Source organism: Camelina sativa, chromosome 8 (assembly GCF_030686135.1).
Source record: "Camelina sativa cultivar CO46 ecotype springtype chromosome 8, ASM3068613v1".
NCBI classification, from domain to species: Eukaryota; Viridiplantae; Streptophyta; class Magnoliopsida; order Brassicales; family Brassicaceae; genus Camelina; species Camelina sativa.
Window position 1 is genome coordinate 10,769,086 of NC_141887.1, and position 21,469 is coordinate 10,790,554.

Sequence of the window (21,469 nt, forward strand, 5' to 3'; positions counted from 1 at the left end):
GAAGAGTCTTTATCTAGTATCCATATAAAAGAAGGAATTTAAATTTCAATCAGAATAAATTAACTTAAAATATTGTTGGTGAAATTTTTGTAAACGATATAAAAGACAAAAGAGAATGGTAATGGGCTTGAGTATAATATCCAAAACCTTTTAATAAAAGACTTAAACTAATGAATCCAAATTCCTTTGATTGATTAGGTACTGGCATTAAGATAAGACATCATATTGTTGAATATAGCAGCTACTGTGAAAAGGCTTAAATAAACCTGACAATAATACTCTCAAAAACTCAATCTACCCAATTCCAAAGCTTTTTGTATTTACGGGTTTCACCAGATACATATTGTAGCTATGGAATCTTAATTTCTTCATTGCGTGACGGAGATTGCAATCACCGGTCACCACCAGAATGCTTCGAGGTAACCAGCCATTTATAACTCTACCCAACATCATGAAACACATGCGAAGCTTGACAGCATCATCTTTAACCGGCTTTCCATGAAAGCGACGACACCATTTGCAATGGTATCTTTTAATTGGAGCGGAATAAAAAGTGAAACCACATTCATCAAACTCTTGTTAATATAATAATAGTTAATCATAATATTATTTTATATGTGCGGAAATTGTAATATGTGCTATTAATCTCGATTTATGATAATATTGGGCAATAAATTTGATTTCTAGATACATATAATATTTTTTTTGAGTTAAAAAAAAATGAATATGTACTCCATGAATTTAAGGTCCGGAATCACTTCAAATGTTATATAGAACTTTAAAAACTCATGTGGACCTATATTGCACAAAATATTCATCTTACGAATGAAAATTATAACCAAATCAAAACTTGTATATTGTCAATTGAACATTTTAAACAATTTATCATAAAATTAATTTACAAAACAAGATCTTTGAAGTTTTTTTAACCCAGTTCCCGAATGATTACAATCATTCACCATCTTTATGTGTTCATTCTTCGTTAGATTTCTCTTAGCTTTTCTCCCAACAATATGGAGTTTTTCTCGAAAATTAGTTTAAAATCTTTCAAGTTGGATCATATATAATATTCTAAAAACTTAATTTTGTGATAGAAGCTTGTGCTTTCATTTTAATGCAACACCTACTAAAAAGAAAAAAAAATTAGTAAAAAAAGAACTAAAATTATAGTAGTTGTACACTTATGCATTTCTTTTTTATGAACTTTCAAATTTAATTGATGAACAAAAAAAAAATATTTACAAAGAAATAGGAAAATAATTGGAAACAGCAGCTAAAATACAGAGGAATGCAGATCACAACATAGCAAATTTATGACGAGTGACTTAGTTTGTTACAAATGGCCGATGAATGTAAATCATTTGTTTTAATTTCATATAATCTTTTGAAGACCAAAAAAAACCTTAAATAACCAAATTAGAAAGAGTACATATTTAAAAAATAAATACAGATAATACCATTTACAACGAACATGTTGAAGTTTTTATTCAATGGTTAAATATGTATAGTGAGAATGTTGAATTAGGGTGCTGAAACTTGAAATGACATGTTGAAAAACGAGAAGAAGATGAATCACTGCCACATAATCCTTTAAACACCCAGAATTCAACTAATTACTCTTTTCACTACCCATATACTATCAATTTCAAATCAATGTTCTTTGCTACTCTAAAATATATCAAAATATCAATTTCAAGTTTTCTGGTAATTTTTTTTTAGTAATAAGTATCTCTATTTTTCGTCTTTGTTACTTACAAAAAATCTATATAACAATAACAATCCGAATAAATGCGACTAACAGTTGTTTTTTTTCAATCGTACATTTTGGATATTTTCTGAAAAGTCGTGATGGATCATTAAAACAGTTATTCATGAAAAGTTACAAATGTTCACTATAAAGTTGTGTTGATTGGAACATTCGTATCTTTTGAAATCTATATATATTTGTCTGTTTGAACTGTTTTCATTTTTTTAAATTTCAATCTCAAAGGTTTATATATTTTTCTAAATTATTTTCTAGCATTCATTCTTTTAAAAGTCAAGTAATTCCTCTAATTCTTGATTCAACAAAAGTTTTTTGGAACGATGAATCTAATTTACATCTTTTAGTTAATTTTAAATATAAAAATTTAATGAAAATACCTAGAGTGTTTTTCCAAGAGTTAGATGGATTACATAGTTAGTTTTTGGATTTGAATTTTCAATATATTTAAACCCAATCCGAAGAAATGTCACCAAAAGTTGTGTTTTTTCAATCGTACATTTTGGATAATTTTTTAAGAAATCTGTAAAAAAATTAAATTGTACGTTTTACAAAAAGTTGTGATTGTTCATTGTAATGGTTTTTGTAAAGTTGCAACTGTTTATTGTAGAGTTGTGTTTATTCGAATATTCGTATCTTTTGAAATCTATATGTTTGAACTGTTTTCATTTTTTTTGCCATGACACAAAATAATATAAAATTTTCATATCAACAGTTTTTACAGCTTTCTAAATTATTCTCTAGCATTCATTCTTTTAAAAGTAAAGAAACACTTCCAATTCTTGATTTAACAAAAGATTTTTGGAATTATGAATCTAATTTACAAATTTTAGTTAATTTTAAATACAAAAATTTAATGTCTATTTATAATAGCAATCGGAATAAATGCGTGAAATCTATGAAAACATTAACCTATTAGTATTATATATATATATATATATATATATATATATTTGGAAGCATTTAACTTTAATTTGGGAAAATGAGCATCATTTACATCTATTCCTTTGTTGATCAATTGTAATTAAGAGATAAAGTCACCTCTTATACTCTCATCTGTGGAGTATATTGTATATAAAACTCAAAAAAGTCAAAAACTCTTTGTAACTTTTCAATTAATGAAAGAGTTAGCTGGTTGTCATTAGGAAGAAAAAAAAACTAGAGTCTATAAATTGATTTAGGGTATTAAAAGCGTTTATTTGAAAAAAAAAGAGAGAAAAAGATGGCTTGGATCATTAATCTATATAATAATAACAATCCGAATAAATGCGACCAACAGTTGTATTTTTTTTTTTTCAACCTAAAATTAATTAAAATAAAACTTCTCTATTGGTTGCCCAAACAGGAGGAAAAGTGTTTACAAAAATGGTATCTGATAATAATAATCTAGAAGAACCTTGGAAAGGGTAAAAGGAGGCAAGGAGACACTTGGGACCTTGGAAAGGGTAAAAGGAGGCAAGGAGACACTTGGGACCTTGGAAAGGGTAAAAGGAGGCAAGGAGACACTAAGCACCTGGAACTCATCAAGAAGCGTTGAGAAAGCCGGCCATTCCTCCGGAGCTTGCACCATCGAAAGTAACTCTGCAGAATCTGTCTCGAACCTCCGACAATTAATCCTTCTGGAAAGGATACACTCCATCGCCCACAACAATGCTTCAAGCTCTGAATGGAGAGGGGATGCACTGCGACGTTGACATCTGGCGCCCATAACCAAAGTCTGATTCTCACCATCACCACACCACCATCCTAAACCTGAATGTGTTTCTGTAGCTTTCCACCAACCATCAACTTGACAATGAATTAACAACTCCGGATCATGCGAGGAATCCGTCATAACGGAATCAATCCTTGGATCTATTTGGGCTTCCTCCCACCACAATTGTTCACGTAAAGCGTGAATAATGATATCTATTGGCTCTGATTGTAACCCTTGGAAAACTTTTTTATTCCTATCCTTCCATAAGAACCAGACTAGCCACGGTATCGAACTATGAGTAACGCCTAAAGCCATAGGGGTTAAACTTTTGCCATATATGAAGTCCAAGTTTGAATAAATCGAACCAGACAGGAGCTTGTCCGTGTCTGAGCCATCAAAAATCCTCTCCCAAATCTGGCGGGAAAGAGGACACTCAAATAAAGTATGATTAATAGACTCTTCCTCTAAGTCACATCGCTTACATACCGTATCACAATTAACTCCCCAAGAAGCTAATTGCACCAGCACCAGAAGAGAGCCCGATGCGATATGCCAGAAAAAGTGTTTGATTTTAGGCGGTACCTGAAGATCCCAAGCCTTTGCCTTCAAGTCATTTAAGTTGGGACCATAATCAATTTCAGTCTTCATAGCTTGAGCTACCTTATAACCTGACTAAACCGAGTACCGACCAGATTGTGTATAATGCCACACCAATCGATCTGGTCTAAGAGATTTGCTAATAGGCAAACTCAAAATAATTTGAATATCCTCCGGATCCATATATTCCTGAAGGATAGGTACATGCCATTCTTTAGTCCGTGGATTAATCAAATGGTTTACAATTAGATTTGGGTGTAGTAGCCGTCCCCTACCATTTGCAGGTCGAGGATGTTGACCAGGGATCCAGGGGTCACGCCAAACCGAAATGTTGAACCCTGACCCAATTGTCCAACGGGCACCTTTTTCCACTAAACTTTTAGTTGAGAAAATAATTCTCCACCCAAAAGAGGGAGAATAAGGTTTTTCTGCCATCAACGGGTGTTTATTCGTGAAATATCGTCCTCTAAAAACTTCAGCAAATAAGGAATTTGGAAACTGAATTAAACGTCAATACTGTTTAGCCAATAAAGCGTCATTAAAAGTCTCCAAATCCCGAAAACCCAAACCTCCCTCAGCTTTATCTGTACACATTTTATCCCAAGCCACCTAGTGAAGCCCCCGATCTTTCCCAACAGAACTCCACCAGAAATTTGAAATCGCACTCGTCAATTTGGTTGTTAACCCTTGAGGGAGTTTAAAGCAAGACATAACATGCGTAGGAAGGGCCAAAGCCACCGACTTTAGTAGAACTTCCTTCCCACCCTTAGATAAAAAATTTGTTGTCCAACCATTCACCCGATCATTCAACCTATCTCGAACGTAACCGAAGACTTGAACTCTCGATCCGCCGAGATTCTCTGGAATTCCCAAATAGGAACCCATACCCCTTTCCTTCGAGATTCCAATGACAGATTTTACCCTGTCCTTGACCTCTGAAGACACTTTTTTACCAAACATAATAGAGGATTTATCTAAATTTACCTCATGGCTGGAGGCTTTACCATAGTTGCCTATAATATCCATAACCGTTGAACATTGTTTTTCATCCGCTTTACAAAAGAACAGACTATCATCCGCAAACAGCAAGTGAGAAATAGGGGGAATCTCGAGCAATCTTAATACCCGAGAGCTTTTCCTCCCTCTCAGCCTTTTTGATATTCGCTATCAACACTTCAGTACAGAGAATAAACAGAAAAGGGGATTAAGGATCCCCCTGTCGCAGACCCCGTTTTGGCGATATGGAGCCACGGGGTTGACCATTAATCAACACTTGGTAGGATATCGAACTCACACACCACATTATCCAAGTGATCCATCTGGAATCAAAACCTAGCCCTATGAGGACTGCCTTCAAAAAATCCCATTCAACTCGGTCATAGGCCTTACTCATATCAGTTTTGAAAGTCAAAAATTCTGAACTGCACATCCTATTGGTCTGTAAACCATGAAACATCTCTTGTGCCACCAGAATATTATTTGTGATTAACCGACCAGAAACAAAGGCCGATTGTGTTTCAGAAATAATCGAGGGCAGAATCTTTTTTAACCGGAAACAAAGAATCTTCGATATGATCTTATAACTCACATTACACAAATTAATAGGCCTGAATTCTGCCATCCTTTTAGGCATTTCAAAATTTGGAATCAGACAAATATTAGTTTCATTAATTCTGGGATCAAACTTACCAGTCCGAAAGAAATCCCTAACCAGGGAAACTAGATCCCCTTTAAGATGAGGCCATAACCTCTGAAAGAAAAGTGCGGTCATCCCATCCGATCCCGGAGTCTTCTCTGGGTGCATAGCAAATAAAGTCTTACGAACTTCGATCTCTGAGATATCCTTAGTTAGCTCCCCATTCATACGCTCTGTAACAAAAGGATTGACCGCTTGTACCATCTCTGAAATACCATAGACATCCGATTGTGCAAAAAGACTATTGAAATACTCTGACGCAATCCTCTCCATACCCGCACTCGATTCATCCCAAACATCCTCTGAATCAAACAGCCCTACAATCTTGTTCCTAACCCTCCTCTGTTTAGTGGAAGCATGAAAAAAACTAGTATTCTTATCTCCAACCCGCAACCAAAATTTACGACTTTTCTGTTGCCAATACAATTCCTCATCATAATAAGCATCTTTTAACTTCTTCTCAATAATGTGAATTTCCGCTTGCGAAATAGAATCATCTCTTTTAGCTTCCTCTAAAGCGTCTTTAGTGAAGATATAAGAGTTTTTCTATTAGGAACATTCTGCTTTCTCCACCATGAAATAGAATTCCTACAATTTTTGATCTTCTCCACAAACACCGGTATCCTAAAGTTTCTGGTACGATTCCATCCCGATTCTACGGCCCCAGAAAACCACTCTTTCCCCATCCAACACTTATCAAAACGAAATTGACGGAAGCGCCGACCTCCAGATCTTGCACAAGAGACTAAGATAGGGCGATGATCAGAACCTATCATATCCAGATAATCCACTCGCGAACAAGGAAAAAGCGAATGCCAATCTTCATTCCCTAGAGCGCGATCCAACCTACACCAGACAACCTGGTTATTACAGCGATTACCTCGCCAGGAAAGTAAATCCCCATAACACGGAAAGTCTAACATACCACACTCACGGATCATAGAGATAAAGGGAATGAAGGATGAAGCCGGTCTTATTGCACCTCCCGATTTTTCATGATTACCGACTAATTCATTAAAATCACCAATCATAAACCATGGATCCTTCCGATTTGAGCCAATTTGAATTAAGTTGTCCCAAACCTCCTGTCTACACCCGGGCACAGGATCACCATATACGAAAGAAATATAAAGGACTTGAGATCCCAAAAAGGCTTTAACATCTATCAACCGGTCATACGCATCAAGAACTTCAAGTTTTATATTATTATTATAAAAAATAGCTAAACCACCACTCGACCCACAAGGTTCAACCGTATACAAATGATGATAATGAAATTTATTCTGGAACTTTTGTAAATAAGAAAAACATCTTTTTGTTTCTGACAAAAAAAAAATATCTGGTTTATTCTGCTTCCATAAATCCTGTAAATAATTCTCTGTCAGATCCGCACCAATGCCCTGACAGTTCCAACTCATAATCTTCACGTTTGAGCCGGCGGTTTCGGGAGAGCCACCATCCCTTTCTTCTGTTTGCGGGTTCCTCCTCCCATAATGCCACCCTCTGCATTCTTCTGATTTGGCCTGACAGCCCCTCTATTCTTACCCACGTCACCTGCAGATTTCAACAACAAAGTTTTAGCTAACAACCGTTTACCCGGCGAAGCAAGAGCTACAGTATGTCGTTTATCCCCCCTACCACCCCTAGACCCAGAGCAACCAAACCTCTTAACCTTAATAACTTTAGAATTGCCCAATTCAATATCATTCATAGCCTGATTAACAATCCCCAAATCCTCAACAAAGGAAGAAGAATTAGAAACAGTACCTTGTGTAGCCTCGTCCGCGGACTCTGACACGCCCTTCTCCGTATCCGTCTTAACACCATCATCATCAGCACCAGTATCCTCAACCTGACCCGTAGCCTCACTCTCCTGGTACTCCCCATCTTCGAGTAAGTCATCAGAATTCACCGAGAAACCAGCCTCGATGTCACCACCACTCATCCCATTTGCATCCTCCATTAGTGAATCCTTCTCCCGATCCACCAAATCATCAGCCGTAGGGATGACTGATTCTTGTGCAACATTAACCTGCGAATCAACCTTTTGATTCGCCTGATACAGGGGTTTGGCCAAGCAGGACCATTCCCCTTTCTAGAGGAATGCGAACGTAACTGGTGAACCATGGAAGTACCAGCACCCTCTCTAGCCTCTGCATAACGCCCATAACCCCATTCCTGACCCAAATCTCCCTGATTCTTAGTCTGATATCTAAAGCCATTCTTTGAACTCTCACCAAAATGCATCTTATGTTGATCTCTGTCTCGAGAAGATTCTGAATTAAAGTCTAGAGACCGCTTAGCAAATTTCCTTGGATTTTCCCAGCCACCCTCAAAATGTTGAACATTCGGATTTAGCAAAGGTTGGTTCCACGAACCTCCCCTCCTCTCAGCGACGTCCCCCTGACCACGACCCCCCCTCATTCTTACTCAACTCTGGACAGACTTTTACATCATGTGTGAGCCTTAAACAATGGGTGCAATAACCGAACAACTTTTCATACTCTAGCAAGGCCACCACCTCATCACCAGTATTAAATGGGACCAGCAGATGGAAAATGAGAGGATTAAAAGCGTTGATAGTCACCAATAAACTACCAGTTTCCTCATCAACATCACGAAGTATCCCCACCTTCTTACCAATAGCTTGCAGGGTAGCAACCTCCTAGAAATGCATAGGGATCCCCGATACTTTAACCCAAAAGCTAATGGCAGAGGGATAAGTATCTGAGATGATAGGTTCCCATCGAACCAAGGATAACATCCAATTATCGAAGTGGTAAGGACCATTCCTTAACACACCTTGAAGGTCTTCCTCTGTCTCAAAGTTAAACTGAAAAGTATCCCGACCCAAATCAGCACCTTCCACCCTCTCCTCGACCCAAATCAACAGTTGTGTTTTCTCAATCGTACATTTTGGATATTTTCTGAAAAGTCGTGATGGATCATTAAAACGGTTATTTATGAAAAGTTACAACTGTTCACTTTGACGTTGTGTTGATTGGAACATCCGTATCTTTTGAAATATATATATATATATATATATATATATTTGTCAGTTTGAACTGTCTTCATTTTTTTTGCCATGACACAAAGTCAACTAAAATTTCAATCTCAATAGTTTATAAATTTTTATAATTTATTTTCTAGCATTCATTCTTTTAAAAATCAAGAAATTCCTCTAATTCTTGATTTAATAAAAGTTGTTTGGAATGATGAATCTAATTTACATATTTTAGTTAATTTTAAATATAAAAGTTTAATGGAATGAGATCTCAATCTGATCATTTAGGATTCTTCTGTCTCGTTATCTTCCCTTACCTTAGCCTCGATCCTGATTTCAATTACACGTCTGTCTCCGCCGCCGCATCTGGTAAAGAAGGAGTTGAGGTGTGTTTAGTTTCATTCAATGCCTTTCAAAATCGGAATGACGATTGCTGGAGGAAGACGATCCCGGAGACGATGATTGTTGGAGGAAGACGATGCCATAAGAAGACTGATACGACATCATAACTAGATGGAGCCACCTCATCTACCTGGAAAAGACGTCGGAGCATGTTGACGAGGATGATGGATTTGATATCACAAAATCAATATTTTTTTTATGTAAAATCTATATAATAATAACAATTCAAATAAATGCGACTAACAGTTGTGTTTTTTCAATCGTACTTTTTGAATTTTTTCTGAAAAGTCGTGATGGATCATTAAAATTGTTATTTATGAAAAGTTACAACTGCTCATCGTAAAGTTGTGTTGATTGGAACATTCATATCTTTTAAAATCTATATATATTTGTTTGTTTGAACTGTTTTCATTTATTTGGCCATGACACAAAATCAACTAAAATTTCAATATCAACGGTTTTTTTCATTTTTCTAAATTATTTTATACCATTCATTTTCTTAAAAATCAAGATATTCCTTTAATTCTTGATTTAATAAAAGATTTTTGGAACGATGAATCAAATTTACATCTTTTAATTAATTTTAAATATAAAAAAAAATTAATGTGTATTGAAACCATGATTTTGAAGGATTTTATGGGATTTATGAAATTTGGATTTTTTATAGATTTTAGGGAAGTTGATATGATTTATGGTAAAATTCTTTCAAATCCCACCTAAAACCATGAGATTTAGATTTCTGTGTTTTTAACTAAACAAATCCTCTCAAATCTTCTAGAATCCCTAAAACTTATTAAAATCCAAATCTACAAACTATTTTGAATAACAGTGGATTTTAAAGTAGATTTTTAAATTATCAGTTCAATAACAATGGATTTTAATGGACTTTTTAAAATCCATAATTGAATAACATAGGATTTGTAAATTTTACACAAATCACTTAAAATATCAAGTTGAATACACCCTCCCCCTAGAGTGTTTTTCCAAGAGTTAGATGGATTACATAGTGAGTTTTTGGATTTGACTTTTCAATATATTTAAACCCAATCCGAATAAATGCCACCAAAAATTGTGTTTTTGCAATTGTACCTTTTGAATAATTTTTAAAAAAAAATCTGTAAAAAATTTAAATTGTACGTTTTACAAAAAGTTGCGATTGTTCATTGTAATGGTTTTTGTAACTGTTCATTGTAGAGTTGTGTTTATTTGAATATTCATATCTTTTAAAATCTATATGTTTGAACTGTTTTTATTTTTTTTCCCATGACACAAAATAATACAAAATTTCAATATCAACAGTTTTTACAGCTTTCTAAATTATTCTCTAGCATTCATTCTTTTAAAAGTAAAGAAATTCTTCCAATTCTTGATTTAACCAAAAAATTTTAGAATGATGAATTTAATCTACAACTTTTAGTTAATTTTAAATATAAAAATTTAATGTCTATATATAATAGCAATCCGAATAAATACCACCAAAAGTTGTGTTTTTTCAACTGTACCTTTTGGATATATTTTTAAAAAATCTGTAGAAAAATTAAATTGTGTGTTTTACAAAAAGTTGTGATTGTTCATTATAACAGTTTTTTTTGTAAAAGTTGCAACTATTCATTGTAAAGTTGTATTTATTCGAATATTTGTATCTTTTGAAATCTAGATATATTTGTTTTTTGAACTGTTTTCATTTTTTGCCATGACACAAAATAATATAAAATTTCAATATCAACAGTATTTACACCTTTCTAAATTATTCTCTGGCATTCATTCTTTTAAAAATAAAAATATTCCTTCAATTCTTGATTTAACAAAAGATTTTTAGAATGACGAATCTAATTTACAACTTTGAGTTAATTTTAAATATAAGAATTTCATGAAAATAACTCGAGTTTTTTTTTCAAGAGTTAGATGGATTATATAGGGAATTTTTAAATTTGACTTCTTAGTATGGTCATAAAGATGTCTTCTATTTAAAAGCAGTTTATATGGATTATTAGGTGAAATCAAGTGCAAACACAACATTTGCGATTTTTCGTAGCACCTTTTCATAATTTTTTTTTAATTCAAACGATTGTATCTGTTCATTGTAAAGTTTTGACTTTTCACTATATTTTATTTATCTCTTTTCATCATAACTTTTCGGTCTAATAGGTGTGTCTATTTAAATAGTCATGTTTTTTGAACTCTCTTTATATTTGTCTCTTCATCAGTAAATAACAAGTTCGTTGAAACAAAATTTTCCATTTTATATTGAATCTAAATAATTAAATATTAATATCTACTATTCAGTGTTATTCTATAATCTAACTAAAATTTAAGAAATGATTATAGCAGTAGAGAAATTTAACACACTTAATATAGAATTTATAGTTGCAACTATTTTTACCGTAACTTTTTGTTAAAAAAATAGTTTAATATTTAAAAATAAAAATAACAATCTGAATAAATACGAATAACAGTTGCGACTTAGCTTAGTATTTTTTTGTAAGAAAAATTTTTTATTCCTTTTTAAAAAACTCAAACAGTTGTATCTGTTCATTTTAGAGTTGTGTCTTTTCACTATATTTTATTCATATTGTTTCATCACAACTTTTCGTTCTAATAGGTGTGTCTATTTAAATAGTCATGTCTTTTGAACTGTCTATATATTTTTCTTTTCATCAATAACTAACAAATCATTGTTCGTTGAAACAAATTTTTTATTTTATGTTTAATCTAAATAATTTGAATATTAATATCTAATATTCAACGTTATTTTATAATCTAACTAAAATTTTAGAAATAATTATAGCAATATAGAAATTTAATAAAACTTAATATAGAATATTTTTTGTTGCGTTGCGTCTATTTATCGTAACTTTTCGTTAGAAACTATTTTAATATTTAAAATATACATTATTTTGTTTTTAATTATAATTATTTAATAGAAAATTATATTTACTCATAACAACCATTAGTTCAATATTCTCAGTTAGGATCACTTTGTCATAATGATTTTTTTAATTGTAGCTTTACCATAATTCTTCATAAAAAAACCTTATATTTATGATACTTTAAACAATATTTTTTTGTAAAGTTGCATCTAACTATATAATATTTTTTGTTATAAGCTTACATTTTGATGATTGTGTTTTTAACAGTTTATGTTTAATGTTTATGTATTCAAACTATTTTATTATATTCAAATGATTTCATAATGTATAATTTTAAATTGTGAATTTCATTTCTTTTTTTCTAAAATACTTTCCCCGCGACATCGCGGGGGGTCTGAGTCCTAGTATAATTTAGAATAAAAATAAAAAATAAAAAAGTATTATAAATATTATACTCTTAGTTATTTCAGAATAGTCACTACTATTCAGATACTCGATCCAAGTATTTATAAATTTTTATAAGATATTTACAAGGTTTTATAAGATATTTATAAGGTTTAGAAATATGTAATCAGGAAATCAAAAACATAAAAAGAAATAAGAGTAAAAGATAAAAGTGGTGGGAGAAAGTGATTAATTTTATTAAACTAAACTACTAGAGTGTGAAAATTGAGTGTATGTTGAATTATTAAGTGGAAAAGAGAGAAGATGATGTGGAGTCTCAAAAGTAAAAAATATAGTGTTGAATTGCAAAATCATTGTTCATAGTTTTATAAAAAGTATAAAAAATGTGTCACTTAATTTGAAACTCAATTTTATTTGTCTTTTTACCTAGATTGCCCTTAAACTAAGACTAAAACCCTTGACTTCACTCATTATATAATGCTTCCAACACTTGCATTTTTCTAAATCAACCAAACACAAGGTAATTGCCTTTTGAAACTTGAAACATTGAAGCTTCATACTTAATAAAATGTTACCTTGACTGAAACTTGTTAAAACTGTGATCAAATATGCATCGAACTGCAAGATATAATTTTAAGCTTACTCTAAATAATCTTAAGCTTTAGGAGGTAATTGCTCCCACTTTGTCAGATATTTTGAAAGTTTGGTTCAGGGAATGAAGTCTTGTGAGAGTATTTTCAGACATAAGAAATGTGGTTCTCTGTTTATATAAGGCAGAGACACTCAAGCAATGAATGTGTTTAATTGCAAATGTCCAAACCGTGCCTATAAAGCATAAGTAACAACACTACCGTTGGTTGATATCCTTTCAACCCCCGAGTTCGAAAAGAGACAAAGCTATGGCCAATGGCTGAGCCTTAACGGGCAGAAAATTAGTTTTTCTTTTATGTAGAATCATCAATGTTGAATCCCTGCCACTATCCCCAGCCTATAGAGGGAAGCTGAGGATAGCCTTGCTCAGGAGGCGGTTTCAGAGATGGCGGAAGATCAAACCAACCTGTTCTTACTCTCCCGCTAACAAAATCACCTGCACAATCAAAACCTCCAACATCAGATTTCTATAAGTAGTGAATATGCTAAACGACTAAGAGAAGTTGGATGGCAAAAAACAAAACAAGAACGCATACGGTTTAAAGTACTCTCTTGGATGTGTTGGTTAATCATGTCAGCATGAGGCTGTGTATTATTGGTGAATCCTGCATTTTGAATTCAAAAAAGAAAGATGATGTTTTAAGCAAACAAACACAAGACAGAATCTAGGATGGGCGTAGTAGAGACTTCTTTAGCGCTTTAATAAGAGGCCAAAAAAAGAGACGAAACCACATGTCTAAAGCGAAGCTGGTATTTAAAGGTTTTGACCTAACCTGTGCTTCCTGTATTGTTCTGAGGGTGTAAGTATCTACAAGAGTTTCCGAATGGGCAAAAATTCTGCAAAAGACCCAATTAAGACAGGAACATAAGACTTAAAACAAAACCCACAAACAAGGCAATGTAAAGAACTTCTGATTCAACGAAAGAATAAGACTTTGCACATCCAAGAGATTGCTAGGAGGTAAGATGAACAGAGCAAAAAAAAAAAAAAATCAATTCGATTGAAGACGTACCGAGGTAATGAAGCGATTGCAGAGACCCTTCGTCCCAAAATTGGAGACTTGTGGATTAAGATCTAAGAAACGGAGATGTTAAGAAAGAGAAGCGAAGCAGAGAGAGACGAAGAGAGAAGAAAGAAGAGAGACAGACCTGAGGAAGAGCTGTACCAAAGGGCTTTAGCTCGAAGATGAGGTTTGCTCTGAAGATGGCGTTTTCTAGCGACTTGAGTGTCTTGAAACTCCTTTTCGCAGTAGTCACAGTAATATTTCCCAGACGGCATATCTTCTACAGCGATGACGGCCTCGTAATAATAATATGTATGTATATTATCACAGTTTTTGGCTTTTATCAAGTCTGGGAAGAAGTGGCTTTACAATTGGCGCATGAGGTTTCTCGAAGAAACTTGAATTTGCTACAGTGAAACAATACGACGAACATAGACTACTAGGTTTGATGTTGCAGAGGAAAGAAGAACGATACAAAAGCATACAAGTACGAAATTCTAGATAGAAAAAAATCCTTGGTGGGCTGTTACATTATAAACCAACTGACCAAGCATAGTACTGTAATAACTCTTTTTTTTTTCTCTACTCATACAACAAACAAAGGGATACATATCAGATCGTGACATATTGATACATAGAGAGGGAGAGAGAGAGGAGAGAGGCCGATTTATAGAAGTGTTGTGTTCGTTCATGCTACATTTTAGGGTTTTTCACAAACCAAGCCAAGGACACTGCTTCCTCGCATGCTCAGGTATTAACTTAGCTACCATCTCCACGGGTACACCTTTCAGCTCTGTTCCACAACAACAGGAGGCACAATCTTTAGTCCATGATCAAGAATCTCTCGATGTTTTTAAACTCTACAAGGATGGATTTTAAATGCATTAAGAAAGGAAGATGTTTTACCGTGAGGCTTGAAGTTGAAAAGCGGTGGAAGGAAACGTCCATTAGGCAGACGTGCGTTTGGATCTCTTAGCTCATCAAAGAATGGGTGGACCAATGTGTCGAGCTGTGACCAGATTCACAATTCAAGCATATAACATGTCAGACAAAAAGAAAAACTTCGAGAAGATTCACAGCAGGAACTTGACTTGTAATACTCACAGCGGCACTTCGTAGATTAGGAGAGTATTGAAGAAGTCTTGAGACCAAATCAACAGCTTCCGGAGGCATGCGTTTGTGGAAAATCTGTGAATACATGATGAGAAGATATCGTCACATTGACTTAAACTGCTACTGAAGAAGAGACATTGAACATTATGATCTGGTGTATATAATATCTAATTTACCTTGTGCCATGGATGAGCTTTAATCTGAGGGAATTTGAATTCCGTGTAGTTAGGGTTCATGCACTTGATTTCTTCCCTGGTAGGCGTTCCCAAGACCTACCCCAATGCAAAACAAACAAATACATAAACATCAAATCTTCCATCAAAATTACTGATAACAAGAACATGTTATTTTAGTTGATTATACCTTGATTATCTCTACAAGTTGATCAACACCACTCTCACCCGGGAATAAGGGCTGCCATGAACAAAGGATAGAGTTTGTCAATCACAAAATTCCAGTTCGAACAGAGTAGAAATGTTTGAATGAGATTTTAGTGTATTTACCTGTCCAAGCAAGAGTTCAGCAAGAACACATCCTGCAGACCAGACGTCAATGGCTGTCGTATACTCAGTTGCTCCAAAAATAAGTTCAGGAGCTCTGTAATACCTCGAGCAAATGTAGGAGATGTTTGGCTCTCCTTTTACCTGTTTTCATGAGTTACATTTATCAACAAGACTGAATTTAGCTTCTCCAAATAAAAATGTACTCAAGAGAAGATATATGAAACGTACCAATACTTTTGCACTTCCAAAGTCGCATAGTTTTACTTGGTGAGTGTGTGGATTTACCTGTTTCATTATAGATGAAATAAAAAGTGGCATTAAAAATAGAGGAAAAGTAAATATCGAGGTATACTGTCAGTTCTGGTTTATTAAGCTTTTTCATACCAACAAGTTTTGAGGTTTTATGTCGCGATGACACACACCAATGCACCGGTGAATGTAAGATAAAGCCCTAAAAATCTGTCAAACATAGAAAAAAAACAGATAAGTGACTGGATGAAAAAAGCCTCTGCCTCTTAAACATAATAAAATGCAATTATTGATACCTGATACGTGTAAAGTTTGACATAAATGAGAGGCATTCTCTGATTCAGGTTGTTGTAATGTTTGATAACCCGATGAACAGTTTCTGGGACGTATTCAAGAACAAGATTGAGGTAAAGCTCATCTTTTTCGGTGGTTGAGAAGAAGCAGTGTTTGAGAGACACAACATTTGGATGGTCAAGTAGCCTCATGGTTTGAAGCTCACGGTTCTTGTACCTCCTATCTTGTAGAACTTTCTTTATCGCAACAGTTTCTCCTGTCTCAAGACATTTCGCCTGAATCATATAAGAAAAAAAGGGAAACCAAGTCAGATGATTGATCATATCTTACAAAAATGTAGAGAGCTAGAGATAAACGAACAAAACTCACTTGGAACACAACACCAAAAGATCCATGTCCAACAACACGTTCCGCCATGTAGCTGATCGTCTGCATTCACATTGGAGGAAAATGAAAATCAAACAGAAAACTCTTAAAACGAATCAACTAAAACAAGTGATCAAGAAGAAGCAAGAAACCTGTTTTGGTTGGCCGTTTCTTCCACCAATGGTAGTGACTATAATGTGACCAGTCTCAGTCCCATTTCCATCTACAACCGTCGCTTCCATTTCCTAGCAATCATCACAAACCCATTTTAGATTTCTACAAAAAAACTATGAGCAGAAATCTATAACTACAATACGCATCATCGGAAACATACTTTATCGTCTCGAATCTTCATGTCATTCATTTCCTCAGGTAACTTATCAACACCAGTAGCAGCATGTGCAGTAGTAGTAGAGTCTCTTGCCCCGGGAATAGGAGCTATACCCACTGACGCCATTTTCCAGGCTACAAAATTAGTTTCTTTCTTTTTCTACAACTCTTCAAGCCTGCAACAATAACCACAAAAATGAGTCCACTGAGTTAACAAAACAAAATTTACAAATTCAATTTCAACAAAGCAAAAAAAAAAAAAAAAAAAAAGCTTCTTTCAAGGTTAAAAACAAAGATAACTTACTTAGTGATTAAAATCAGATACCCAACTTCAAAATAAGCAAATTTTAGAACACTAAAACTACGAAAAAGGAAAGTTGTTTTATTTAACGGGAAAAACAAAAAATTGCAAATTTAAAAGACCCAAGCATCATCTAAGTAAGAAGATCTAGAACTAGAAGCAGACCCACTCAAAACCAAAAATTAAAGTTCATTGTGAATCCTAGTCTATACAAGCAGATCTGAAGCTAAAAAACACCTAATTTTTTTTTTGGTAGTTTAACAAAAAAAAAAAAAAAAAAACCCCACAATTCGAGATGAGAAACACGAGCATAAAAATCAAGACTTTGAAGGAAAGAGAGAATTTTTTTGTTTTTAATACTTACGGATGAAAAACCTAAAATCTCAGATCGATGAAGATGAAGAGAAGAAAAATCTAAGATATGAAAGAGAGAGATCCGTACGATTTAAGGATTTTGTGTGTGTGGGTTTGATGATTATGAATCTCTCTCTCTCTCTCTCTCCCTCCCTCTCTAACTTTTTTTTTTTTTCTTTTTCCGGTGAGCCGAATTATGAATTTTTATTCTCTACGAGTTTAATATAGCTGGCCTTCTCGTCAAGCGTTTAATATTTTTATTTTGAGAAAAGTATATAAATTTGAAGTCTTTTTTATCTGTGATATATACCAATACAATACAACAACATTGGCCAAATGTGAAAAAATAATTAATAACAATGGGATTTCTTCGAGTTTAGTAAATGAGATTTTCAAAAAAGTTACATTGGGTTTTGTTTCTTTGCTCTTTTTGAGTTTTTGACTGTTCAAACCTTTCTTCTTCTTTTTTTTCTCTCCCCAACACAAAGAGATGAGGGTAAATGGAAAATACACATAGAACCCATTCCATTATCTGTTAATCCTTTTTTAAGGCAAAACCCACTCAAATGTACTATAGTTAGAGGGTAATTTTGACTTAAAAAATGTGTGTATGTGTGTGTTTTACACACCTATAAAAGTATAAATGATACGAAGGAGACCACAAGCTTGAAAATGGGCCGTTGGGTCAAACGAGTCGGAGAGGCAAGAAATGGAAAAAACAATCAACGACCACTTTTTTTATAAGGTGAGACTTGAGAGAGAGACCATCCCTATCTATATAACTAGTTTACCTAGCTCAATAATTCATTCAATTATTGGATTTTATCCCCTACTACATTTAATAAGAGTTAGGAAAAAGCATATGGACAATTCTTATTTTATTCCATAAATAGAAATCCAGTTATAATTATAAACAACACACAAGAGGATATGAATTTATTAATGTGGAACATGTTTGTTTCTTATAACTTACTAACAACCAAAAACAAAACAAAACAAAAAGCCCTTGTTAGTTATATATAACAAAGAACAAAAAAAAAAAAAAAAAATAGAGAAAGTAAACATTACATAGTCAATCATAATTTTCTCCTCTCACATGCATTGAAAAAACGCATGAAACACACCGTCCATAATCAAAATCTTAGACTTAAAACAGGTTCTAGTCAAAAATATTTGACATTTCAATTCAAACTTGTTAACCACGACTTCAAAATAAAGATTCATAGGCTTGATTGGTGAACACGTTTAAACGAGACCGTTAGAAAATTTTGAACGGTTGAAAAGAAGGCAGTTGAAAAAAGAGCAGTTAAAGATAGCGGATAGAAAAGATGGTACGGTTGAAGAGAGCGGTTGAATATTTAGTTTGATTGGTAACATTGTAGCGGTTGAATAGTATAAATTTTAATAAATAGTAAAAAATTAAATTAATTTAGTTTGAAAATGAAAAATTAGAGTAATAAATTATTTTTTAATTTATAATAAGATATATAAACATAGTTAAATTAAAAATATTAAAGTGCTAAAGAATTAGTTTTGTCATTATGATAATAGATTATACAGATAAAATATCATAAATTATTTAAAAATTTGTAATAAATTATAAAAATGAAATTTATTCTAAAAACTTATTAAAAAAACTGAAATCATTATCTAATTCATAATAAGAAATATTAATTAAAATTTTCTCTTATCATTACCGTTGAAATTTACATATTTATCTTTGATCAGCCCATAACATATCAGCAATTTGATTACGAATTGCTGCCATATATGCTCCATTTGTTGTTGATTCAGCCTCTTCAATCTCACTGATATCATTTTCGTCAGTTCCGTGCTGTCCATTTGGATCTCCAGTTTCACTTACTTCATCAATAAAATCATCATCCAAAATATTTGAACGTCGAATGAAATTATGAAGACCCATTGTAACAAACACAAGTCGCTTTTGTGTTTCAAGATCATACCTCGGTAGTTCTTTCACAATCCGCCACTTTTTTTTCCAAATTCCAAACGTCCGTTCGATTACTGAACGTAGAGAAGCATGCCATCTGTTGAACAATTCTTCCTTATTTCTTGGGGGTGGACCACTTTGAAATTGTTCTAAATGGTACCTCACCTCTTCTCTTCGATTTCCCCTATATGGTGCCAAGTAACCTTTTTTATTAGCATATCCCGAGTCAACAAGATAATATTTTCCTGGAGGAGGCGTAGGAAACCTTTGACTGTTTTGTTGCGCAATCGCTAATACTCTAGCATCATGCACTGAACCTGGCGCACCGTTCCATATGTATGTGAAAAGCATATCTAAATCACATATAGCCAGGCCCGGCCCGCCGCACATCCCTATGACACAAATGTATTGGCCCTCGAATTCTGTTTGAAATTTTAGTAAAAAAGTTAGGCCCAACTTATCATTTACATTGCAAATATAGGTCTCACTTTTCAAAAAAAATTAAGATTTGGTCTGAAAATTTTAATTTTTATCTATGTATTATTCCAAAAATAGGCCTCTATTCTATGAACTCTTAAGATTTTGCTTCAACTTTTAAAATTTACCTTATAAAATCCATTTAAAAAATGATAAAATCCATTTAAAAAATATTTATGTATTGGGCCTCATTTTTTACTGGACCGGCACTGCATATAGCCAATATGTTAAGGCTTGTCTCACCAAAACGGTCCCAAAAAATACGACGGTCTTCTGTTGGTGGTAGTACAGGAACATGTGTCCCATCCATTGCCCCAATGAATCCTTGGAAAAATGCCCAGTAACGACGATCAATTCGTAAACTTCGGGGATATTCTCTAAGTTGTTGAGACGATGGTGTTTTTAATTCGTCACATGCAAGTCGCTCCATCGCATTCAATACCTGATGAAACTTTCGATTTACTGTCTCTTGGTTACGACCGAAATTCCTTGCTACGGTCCGTTGAACCTCGTTATGCCCACAAGTTGATAGAAACATCCCTACACTTTCTTGAATGCTAATATTATCAGATGCTGTTAAACCATATTGAATTTCCATGACATGACATAACCTTTGGAATGCATCTCTTCGCATCCTCACAGCATGTAAGCAAGATGCATCATCACGTTCTATATGGCTTTGAATGTTCAACCATCCTAAGCCACTTTCTCGACGCATGGGTTGCCGACGAAAATATCGCTCGTGATACATCATTATAGGCTTCACAAGCTGCTCATCAATCTGCTCATCTTCGAGCATAAAAAATTCACACAATTCTTCATGACTCAAATTATTGATTCCTTTAGCCTGCAACTCCTCCATACGTGCCTGGAAAAAAAAAATTAACATATAAAGCTCAGTATATGAATCTTATAGTATGGACATATTTTAAAAGAACTTTTAAAACATAAATGTTATAACATATACAAAATGCATATTTGTCAACACAAAAAAAAAAAAAATTACAAGTCACTTTCTTCTATCCCAAGTCACTTCATCTTCTGCATCTAGCTCTGTTTTCACGTTCACAAAACAGAGCCCCTTCGTACGTTTACTTCCGCTCTGCACTATCCTCTCATTTTAAGATGGTGGGTACGCCACCATGCATCTCCCTTTAGAGCTCGTACTGATTCACACAAAAATCTCCAAACTTCTCGATTGGTAAACGTTTCAAAGCACGAAATGCTTCTTTAAAAGTCTTATAATCTTCTGCGTTATCTGGACGCAATGAAGAAACAGTAGCACGTCGTGCATCCGCCATCCCTTGGAAAGCCTCAGTAAAAGATCCTTCGAACTCTCTTCTTCTACGACTACCACGACCGCTATTAGCAGATGTTCGCAATCGAGATGCAGTACTCCTTCGAGATGCTTCAGCTCCATCAGTACTATATGGGGTTTGTCGTG

At 33.9% G+C, this 21,469-nt stretch overlaps 3 protein-coding genes across 4 annotated transcripts; all 3 read right to left on the minus strand.

Moving 5' to 3' along the window:
- Positions 1–3,119: 3,119 nt before the first annotated feature.
- Positions 3,120–4,106, minus strand: LOC109125917 (uncharacterized). Its single transcript, XM_019228718.2, has one exon. It carries the CDS (start codon positions 4,104–4,106, stop codon positions 3,120–3,122), a length of 987 nt encoding a protein of 328 aa, XP_019084263.2.
- Positions 4,107–13,166: 9,060 nt separating this feature from the next.
- Positions 13,167–14,446, minus strand: LOC104706987 (zinc finger CCCH domain-containing protein 3). The gene is made up of 5 exons (XM_010423228.3): positions 14,233–14,446; positions 14,097–14,158; positions 13,857–13,920; positions 13,620–13,688; positions 13,167–13,519 (listed from the first exon to the last, which is right to left on the minus strand). The coding sequence occupies exons 1-5, from the start codon at positions 14,360–14,362 to the stop codon at positions 13,410–13,412; spliced, it is 435 nt and encodes a 144-aa protein (XP_010421530.2). The 5' UTR covers positions 14,363–14,446; the 3' UTR covers positions 13,167–13,409.
- Positions 14,447–14,565: 119 nt separating this feature from the next.
- LOC104706988 (shaggy-related protein kinase alpha) lies at positions 14,566–17,924 on the minus strand. Of its 2 annotated transcripts, none has more exons than XM_010423231.3 (13): positions 17,686–17,924; positions 16,947–17,118; positions 16,765–16,857; positions 16,616–16,675; positions 16,249–16,521; positions 16,088–16,162; positions 15,932–15,988; positions 15,704–15,844; positions 15,564–15,614; positions 15,377–15,472; positions 15,192–15,275; positions 14,994–15,096; positions 14,566–14,880 (listed from the first exon to the last, which is right to left on the minus strand). In XM_010423231.3, exons 2-13 carry the CDS (start codon positions 17,067–17,069, stop codon positions 14,798–14,800), a joined length of 1,239 nt encoding a protein of 412 aa, XP_010421533.1. In that variant the 5' UTR covers positions 17,070–17,118; positions 17,686–17,924; the 3' UTR covers positions 14,566–14,797. The 2 variants fall into 2 exon arrangements, with proteins under 2 accessions (XP_010421533.1, XP_010421531.1); XM_010423229.3 differs by having other exon boundaries at positions 17,608–17,921.
- Between the last annotated feature and the right edge of the window lie 3,545 nt (positions 17,925–21,469).

Bases quoted from the DNA above. Each gene is read 5' to 3' on its own strand.
- LOC109125917 (XM_019228718.2), bottom strand. From the start codon at position 4,106: ATGAAGACTGAAATTGATTATGGTCCCAACTTAAATGACTTGAAGGCA.
- LOC104706987 (XM_010423228.3), bottom strand. From the start codon at position 14,362: ATGCCGTCTGGGAAATATTACTGTGACTACTGCGAAAAGGAGTTTCAA. The intron at 13,689-13,856 runs GTTAGGTCAAAA...TTCAAAATGCAG, and splicing joins GAACAATACAGGAAGCACAG to GATTCACCAATAATACACAG. The intron at 13,520-13,619 runs GTATGCGTTCTT...TTGATTGTGCAG, and splicing joins CCAAGAGAGTACTTTAAACC to GTGATTTTGTTAGCGGGAGA.
- LOC104706988 (XM_010423231.3), bottom strand. From the start codon at position 17,069: ATGGCGTCAGTGGGTATAGCTCCTATTCCCGGGGCAAGAGACTCTACT. The intron at 15,845-15,931 runs GTACGTTTCATA...TCATGAAAACAG, and splicing joins TTGGAAGTGCAAAAGTATTG to GTAAAAGGAGAGCCAAACAT. The intron at 15,473-15,563 runs GTATAATCAACT...GCATTGGGGTAG, and splicing joins AACTTGTAGAGATAATCAAG to GTCTTGGGAACGCCTACCAG.